This window comes from Phyllostomus discolor, chromosome 1 (genome assembly GCF_004126475.2).
Source record: "Phyllostomus discolor isolate MPI-MPIP mPhyDis1 chromosome 1, mPhyDis1.pri.v3, whole genome shotgun sequence".
In the NCBI taxonomy this organism is placed as follows: domain Eukaryota; kingdom Metazoa; phylum Chordata; class Mammalia; order Chiroptera; family Phyllostomidae; genus Phyllostomus; species Phyllostomus discolor.
This window is the reverse complement of record NC_040903.2, coordinates 2817387-2826000: the sequence shown is the minus strand read 5'-3', so window position 1 is coordinate 2826000 and position 8614 is coordinate 2817387. Positions and strand designations below refer to the sequence as shown.

Below are 8614 nucleotides of genomic sequence, written 5' to 3'. Positions count from 1 at the left end.
GCTAAAGCAGCTCTTAGGCAGAGGCGCTGCTCAGAGGACGGCCCAGCTGAGGGCCACCTGCCAGCGACCCTCACGGCAGGTGGGGGAGTCCATCCTTCGTTTCTTAAGGGGAGAGGTCTGCCAGCTCCCCACGCCTGAGGGCAAGGGCAGGAGGAGAACTGTTTCCATTTTCAAGAGAGAAAGATGGGGAGGACTGTGGCTTCTGAAGGCAGGAGCCTGGGCCCCGGAACACGAGGTCCCATCCCCAGTTCCCAGTGTGGTCTGCAGAGATAGGCCGGCCCTGTGACCCGAGGCTTGCCGGGGGCACAGAACAACCTGTAAGAAATTCGTCCTCCATCTGGCAGCGATGACAAGGACAAAAATTCCTTTCTTAATAATCGTTTAGGTCGTTTGTCTTTTCAAGCAAATGAATACTTTTATTAACATGGTAATTTTCTTAAACACATGGTAGGGTTTTGACCTCAAATACTCGTTAGGTCTGCTACTCAAACGAACCTAGAGCCAGACAACGTGTGAACCTTAGAGACGCCTCGTCCGGTGCCCGTCAGGGTCCAGTGCAGGCAGCCCTGGCTCGCCCTCCGCGCCCCTCGGGGCCTCTGCAGCACCTCCTCCGCTCCGCCCTCCGCGGCGCACCGGGCGTCACCCCGCGGCGTGCGGAGTGACCCGACCCCGCCTCCTGCTCCAGGTCCCACGTCAGACAAGCTGGGCGAGGCCGTGCAGACGAACTGACCAGACCGGGTACATCAGACAGCGTGCCGCGTCAAGTTTAAACTCTGAACAAAATACATCTCTCCTCCTTTGGTCTCACACAGAAAAACTTCAAGTCCCGACATACAGACGCCGCCATCTTCAGCCGCCGTCTGGGCCAGGCGTCCCAGCCAGGCCGGCCCGCTCCCGTTCCCGGGCGCAGTCTGGCCCCTCCGTCGGCTTCTTCGGCCGCTGCTCGCTGCAGAGTCGTCTTCTGCAGCCAGGCAGCTCCTTCAGCACCTCCAGAGCCGGGGACCCCAGCTCTGAGTCTCACGTGTCACACAGTTCCAGGGAGCTATCAGGTCGCACAAGACAGGGCAGAGCACCTCAACATCTGGAGACCACCAGAGCCCAGGGCAAAGGGGGCCGCCGCGAGACTCCCGGCCTGGGCCCCGCTCCCCAGACGAGACACTGGACAGGCACAACTCGCATTGAGGTCATCACCCGCAGACCACAGCAGAAACGTAGTGTAAATGAGGACAGAGCACAGAGAAAACGAGGGAGGAAACGGAAGGCTCTCCGGGTTCAGCTTCTCCAGGGCGGCAGCCCGTCTCCGCCAGCGGACCGGAATCCACTGGCTGTAAACCTGAAGGCAGTTGGGAAAAACCCATCATTAAGGGGCTGATTATAAGAGGAAAACCAACCCAACCCCCCCCCCCCAGCTGAAACCAGCCGTGGAGGCCGGACGCCCCCTCTCCCGGCGTCCGGCAGGGTCTCCAACTGCCCAATGACGGCCTGGGCCTGAAAATTCTGATTGCACGGCCCGTGTCGTGATCTCGTTCCCATGGCAACTGAAAAGTTCATTATCCCACAATTACCCAAACACATACCCCACCGAAAAACTGTTTTCTTCCTAATTACCAGTGTTAAAAAAAAAAGCATCTACGAACACCTCCCACAGTAAACACTGAGCATGCTTTTCTCCTCCCCTCCCCCCATTTCCCCTCCGGCGGGCACCACCATTAATCAAGCAAGCCCCGGAGACGAGCCGAGGGCTGGGCGCCTCGGGGGCCTTCCCCCCGCCCCCGCCTTACCCGCCGACCCTCGCTCAGGACGACTCGCTTTTCTCTATCCGCCGGACCAGCGCCACCAGCATCTCTGCCATCTTCGCGATCTCCTTGGCCTTCTCCTCGGCCTTCTCGCCCCGCTTGGCCGCCCGGCCGTCGCCGCCGTCGCCGCCGGCGCTCTGCAGGTGGTTCAGGGCGCTCTCCTCCGAGGCCTCCACCTGCGTTTTGATCTGGATGAGCATATTGTCCATCTCCCACAGCTTGCTGCGGTTCCGCAGGTACGCGCGCCCGCGCTCCCGCGTCAGCGCCGCGATGTCCTCCCGCATCTCGTTGATGACGGGCAGCAGGAACTGCTCGAAGTCCTCCTCGGGCTCCAGCACTTCCACCTCCTCGGGCTCCGCCAGCTCGACGACGTCCAGGGGCCGCATCCTCGCCGCGCCTCCGCACCCGGTCTCGGCGTCTGCTGCGGAGAGAAAATGGAGACTCGCTAGGCCTAGCAACAGAGTTCCAGAATATTCTCCAAAACTTTTACCCTTCTGAAACTTTCCGGCTCGGAGAAGCCACAGCAAAACACGACTTACGAGCAGAGCAGCGGCGAACAAAATGGCGTTGCGGCCGTCAACCAGCTCCCTGCGTGTCGCGGCCCCGTTCACGACACCGCCGTGCCTCTTTACGGTCGCGACGCTGGCAGCAGAGGCGCGGGCGCGCGCGCGTCCACGGAGAGGGAGGTGCCGGAGCAGCCGGCTCCTCCGCGACCGCGCGCGCGCAGACACGAGCACGAGCACGCAGGCTCCGCCCGCTTTCCTTTCCTCTCAGCCTGGCCACGCCTCTCTGCTCCCCTGGCTTTGGGGAGCGTGCTTCTCGTGCGTCCTCCTGGAGGTCGTGTGAATTAAATGTGTTTAAGATGTAAACGCGATATACGTACACGGACAGAGGAAGATGCTGTGACAATTATGTATTCAAAGGCTATGACATCCCTGAGGAAACCCTAACAGACCCTTGCTCTTCAGGAGCAGGGCTCTGGGCCGGCGGGGGAACGGGATTAGAGAAGGGGGCGGGGTCTTATTCCACTGTGTGTCCCTAAATCCTGAGCCCTGCTTGGCACCCATCAATGAATCCGCCTTACCATCACTCTTCTCCAAGGAGGACAGACAGATGACCAAAAGACATATGAAAAGATGCTCAGCATCACTCATTGGAAAGATGTAAATTAAAACCACAGTGAGATATCCTCTCACATGGGTGAAAATGGTCATCAGCAATAAGCCAAACAGTGAATGTTGGTGGGGGTGAAGAGGGAAGGAAACCCGCGTGCCCTGCTGGTGGAATGCAGTCGGGTGCAGCCACTGCGGAAAGCTGTACGGGGTTTCCTCAAAAAGCCTGACCATGGAACTGCCTTCTGACCCAGCGATCCCACTTCGGGGACTGTATCCTAAAAACTCAGAACACTAACTAGAAAGAATATACGCACCCCTATGTTCGTTGCAGCATTATTTATAATTGCCAAGATTTGGAAGCAGCCCAAGGGCCCGTCAGTAGATGAGTGGATAAAAAAGCTGTGGTACATTTACACAATGGAATTCTACTCGGCTGTGGAAAAAAAAAAACAATCTTACCTTTTGTGGCAGCATGGATGGACCTGGAAATTATTAAGCTAAGTGAAGTCAGCCACTCAGAGAAAGATATGCACCGTATGATCTCACTTGTGTGTGGAGTCTAATGAACAAAATTAATTAATGAACAAAATAAAAAACAGGTTCATAGAGAACAGACAGCTGTCAGAGAGGCGGGGGTTGCAGGTGGAGGTAGAAAATGTGAAGGGATTAAGCAAAAAAAAAAAAAACCAAAAACCTTATAGATGCAGACAACGGCACGGTGCCCACCAGACGGAAGGGCAGTGGGGGAGGCGGGGGAGGGCACAGGGGAGACAGATGTGGACGGAAGGAGGCCTGGCCCGCGTGCTGCACCCACAACACCGTCAGTGTGCAGACGACACGGAGTCGCACACCCGAAACCTACGTAACTCTACCAACCAACGTCACCCCAATACATTTTTAAAAGATATTATTTATTCATTTTTGGAGAGGGAAGGGAGGGGGAGAGAGAGAGAGAGAGAAACATCAATGTGCGGTTGCTGGGGTCCGTGGCCTGCAACCCAGGAATGTACCCTGACTGGGAACCGAACCTGCGACACTTTGGTTCGCAGCCTGTGCTCCATCCACTGAGCTACACCAGCCAGGGCCCAGTACGTTTTTTTTAAGAAAAGTAAGTAAGAGACCTTTGTGTTTAACACTGGCCACAGCTCTGTCTAGCAATAGCTGAAGAGAAGCTAATTAGCTCTGGAAACTAAGCTCACAGGAATATTTTTTTAATGTATTGATTTGAGAGAGAGAGAGAGACAAAAGCATCCATTTGCTGCTCGCCCATCCACTCGGCATCCCTCGCACTCAGCCGAGGCTGGAACTGAAACCCTGGGGCGCCCCAGGGGCACTCCAACCAACGGGGCCACCGGCCAGGGCAAAGGAGTATTTGGAAGCTAATTACTACAGCCATGTAAGGTCGTATACCGTCTGATTGATTTTGTCTGGTTTTCTTTTCGTGTTTGTGCACAAGTGAATTATTGAACCTACGCTCTAAGTGAACGGATCCATCTGAGAGTGAATAACTTAGAGTCCGTCTGAGCAGTGTCACAGACATCGGACACGCGCAGCGGCAAAACTTCAGCAGAGACACGGGCGGGCGAGCTGGGTGGCGGGCTGAGTCGAAGCGTGCAGACTTTCACTGTGTGTTTTGAACCCCAGGAACCCCGAATACTCTTCCAAGTCTGGCTTACCATGTTATCTCTCTGTTCTTTTATTTAAATTATCCCAGAAGGTCTTCTGTTTAAAACACAAATTAAACAATGCAAATGGGGGCAAAAAGCATTGCTCCATGCAAAAATGCAAGGACAGAGCAGTTCGTTTCCTAGCCTGTTGTTGACACAGTCACAAAACGGCGAGAAAAATGTCAGGAATCCAGCCTGACAAGGCCCTGGGCTTGGCTTCTGTTCTCCAGTCAGAGGGACACAGTCCTGCTTTGGAATGTGGCAGAGTTAAGACCAAAGAGAAACAAAAGTCATGGAATTCTCCTTGTGGTTTTTCCCACATTTCAGTTCTGAGTGGGGAGAGTGCCCCCTCCCCCGCTTTGTGTGGAATAGTTCTCCCTCTGGAAGGGCCCCAGGTCACCCAGAAGGCGGTCTGCCGGAGCTCCCACCCTCCCCTGGGCCAGGGCCCTGTCCCAGGGCCCCTAATTCAGAGCACGCTGAGGCCGCTGGCCAGGGAACCACACCGCAGACCCCTGGGCTGAGCAAGCCAGCCCCTCTGTCTCATTGCCTCATCTTAGGTGTCACCTCCCCCCAGAAGCCTTCCAGGCTCCCGCCAGCCTCTGGCACAACCCTGTCTGTTGCCATCCGTTTGCTTCTCAATGTCCAGACGCAGCTGTGCCTTGGAGCGTCTGGGGCAGAGATGGCAGCGGGGAGGCGGGGAGGGAAGAGACGGGAGAGGAACGGCCGTGAGTGCTGGGGGTTCCGACACCCTCCTGCCACACCTTTGAGTGCCCTCTCTACCTCTGAGGAGTGACAGTAGTATCAGCATTTCGTCGAAGACTGACCGTGGGTTACCGGAGAACTCGTCCCAGGGGTCGCAGAGCACGAGGCAAAGCGAAGCCTGCGGAAGGCTTTCTACCACGTCAGGGCGCTCACGGGCAGGCCGCTGGGCGCTGCCACCACGCCCTGCTGCGCCAAGGCCCTGGGTCGAATACTTTCCCCAGAAGCCTTGTCCTTCCCGGGACCTCGGATCGGGATCTGGTCGGGAACGGCCGTGGGGCATTCATTGCAGGTGGAGCAAGTGAGGATGAGGTCGTGGCTGGAGGAGAGTTCGCCCTTACGCCAACGTGGCTGGCGGCCCGAGCAGGGGAAGAAGACCCTGGGAGGGCGAAGGCAGGAACCGGAGTTACTCGGACACAACACCAGGGGGCGCCAAGGAGTGCCAGGCAGCACCAGGGGCTGGGAGGGAGGCTGGGCCGGCTTTGGAGCCTCGGGAGAGGTTTGCGAACAGCAGCCCCGCCCCACCGGCGCCTTCCCCAGGGCAGGAGGAGGAGGCCCCGCCCTCGCTGCTTGGAGGCCCAGGATCCGACGTTCATCATGCTCCAGTGAAGCTCGGTTTCCGAACTCTCGACCTCCCCCCTCACCGAAGTCCTCGTCCTAGGAGTTCCCGGGAGTAAAGCTGGCATGGTGCTGGATCTGTCTGGGCAGGGAGACGGCAGATGAGTCACCCAGTGGGCCTGTTCGCCCGAGCCCCTGCCCTGAGCCTCGGTTTCCCCTCTGTCGAGTGTGGGGGTCCACAGACAGTGAGGCCCCTCCTCGTCCTTCTCTTCCTCACTCCCTGCCCAGACCCCTGCCCGCTCCCAGATGTCCTTTGGGCAGGTGGCTGCAGGACCCCCCAGTGGGCCATGGCCGGAGGGCTCCTCACTTTGAGGCTTCCCAACTCCAGCCTCACCCTCAGGGCCCAGCAGCGGGCCAAGGGGGCCCCGACGGCGGGTCTGGCCTTGTCCCTCCCAGCTGGCTGCACAGCGGGGGCTCCTGGGGGGCTTTGGGCCAACCCAGCCCAAGGAAGTGGGGCCCAGGCCCAGCCGGTGCTCAGAGCCACCCAGGAGCTTGGCTGTGCAGCCAGGGCCCGGAGGCCCAGACTACCTACAGGAGAAAAACCTGGGGGGGCTGGCCTGCAGGGCCTTTCCTGGTGTGTGCACCCCTCTGTCCAGCCGCTCCCCCCGTAACTTCCTACTTCCCCAGAGTGCCGGTGGCCGGTGTTACCCAGCCTCCAACTCCCCGCCCCGCCACGCCCCGTGTGCCCTGGCTGTCCCAGCCCCTCTGCAGCGCTCCGGGACCAACTCCCTCTGCAAACTCCGCTTTGCTTTGTGTTTTAAGGGCTGTTTGTGGGTTTGCGGCTGACCCCTCCTTGCCCTCTGCGCCTCCCTCCTTCAGTCACCTCTCCCTGCCTATCCCTCTCTGGCTGGGAACCCCCCGAGGTCAGGATCTGGGTCTGTCCCACCGTGTGTCCCCCCCAGCCCAGCGTAGCGACCCGGTGGCCCCTGTGAACGTGCTGCCCCAGCGTGGTCTGGGGCCCGTGCTGACGGGGCCGCACACGAGGCCCTGCACCAGGGCTGCTGAGCACGATGTCCTTCTCAGACACCCCACCTGACTCCGACCCTGCAGGGCCTTCCCGGAACTTCCTGATCCCCCCTCAGGCTCGGACCTGCAGGAGGTGATTCCCACGCACCCTTCCCCCCCCCGGAGGCAGAACCGCCCGCTGGGCTCCCCGCATCCCCTGGGCAGAGCCTCCGGGTGATTGATTACCTGGCTCCTTTGTGTCTCCCTTTCACCTGCTGAATGTGGAGGAAAGTGGTAATTCTGGTTCCCCTGACCTCTCTTGACCCTGGACCTGGGAGCCGCCCGGCTCCTGGGAGTCTGAGTCAGCCAGGCAGACGGTGCAGGGGGCAGTGGGTGGCCCGGGCGAGGGGGGGTCCCAGGCCCTGCTCAGGTGTGGGGCCCTGAGACCGTGATGACTGTGGGGGAGGAGGGGCGGGGGGTGCGGGTGCTGAGGGCAGGGGCGCTTCCCTGTCCTGTATGGGCTGGCCGTCCAGGACACCCATGCGAGCCAACAGGAGACGACCCTCCCAGGCCCCCACCCCCGGGTGGGGGTGCCAACCCAGCTCCTCCAGCCCCCTGCTCCCCGCCTCGCTAATACTCCTGTGGCCCCGGGCCCCACAGAACCTGGGAAGGAGACCCCGGCGGGAACTAGTGACCCTGGGGGTCCTACGCCTGGCGGGGGTCAGTGAGCCCCCCCAGTCAGGGACAGACAGAGGGTTTTCCTGCATGATGCGATCCCCAGTCTCCTTTTGGGAAGAAACTAGCTTTCTGGACAAATGCAATTTCTGTTGGATTTTTTACATTTAAAAGTGGCACAAACACCTAGGGCGGGACGTTGGTTCCCTGCTGGCCCAGGACTCGAACCGGCATTCCCTCCTGTTTGCGTTTGCGCTGTCAGGGATGTCCCGGCCACTCGGCAGACCCTGCAAAGACCCCACCAACACGGGCCTTTGAGGGAGCCTGCCTTGGCTTCTGGAGCAAGTTAGAATACAAAGCTGGAAAAAAACATGCTCAGCTAAAATTTCAGAAAGAAACATCCTCTTTTTTTAAAGATTTTATTTATTTATTTTTAGAGAGGGAAGGGAGGGAGAAAGAGGGAGAGAGAGAGAAACATCCATGTGCGGTTGCTGGGGGCCGTGGCCTGCAACCCAGGCACGTGCCCTGACACTTTGGTTCGCAGCCGGAGCTCAATCCACTGAGCTACACCAGCCAGGGCTCAGCATCCTCTTTTTCAGCAAAGAGGTGGGGAGGGAGGTTGTGAGGGTGGGTCGGACCGCCACGGGCCCTGGCCTGTCCTCTCCCAGCAGTGCCTCCCCTGGGCACGCACCGGCCCCTCCTGGCCACGCAAGGCCCAGGTAAGGCAGCCGCCCTGGCGGCGGCAGCCCCAGGCCGGGCTCTCTCCTGTCCTACATCTTCACCCTGCGGCTCTGGGAGCTGGGTGTGACGGACTCCCTCTGAGAGCTCACTTCAGCCGGCTCTCGGTCCTCAGCCAGCCTGGCCCAGCCGCCTCCCCGCACCCATCTGACCCGCACCCTGATATGTAAGTCCGTGGCCTGCCTTTGGCAAGAACCCCCACCCCGTACCCTGGACATCCCCTCTCAGTCACTTGCCACCCGCTGACCCCTCACTCTGCCCCGCTGGCTGTGAGTGACAGCTGTCCCTGTCCTACTGGAGT

The 8614-nt window shown here is 59.4% G+C and overlaps 1 protein-coding gene across 1 annotated transcript; it reads right to left on the bottom strand.

Annotated features, from left to right (window-relative positions):
* Positions 1 to 389: 389 nt before the first annotated feature.
* On the bottom strand, positions 390 to 2462 carry MRFAP1 (Morf4 family associated protein 1). Its single transcript, XM_028506300.2, has 3 exons — positions 2336 to 2462; positions 1782 to 2217; positions 390 to 1333 (listed from the first exon to the last, which is right to left on the bottom strand). The coding sequence occupies exon 2, from the start codon at positions 2180 to 2182 to the stop codon at positions 1796 to 1798; it is 387 nt and encodes a 128-aa protein (XP_028362101.1). The 5' UTR covers positions 2183 to 2217; positions 2336 to 2462; the 3' UTR covers positions 390 to 1333; positions 1782 to 1795.
* Positions 2463 to 8614: the final 6152 nt, after the last annotated feature.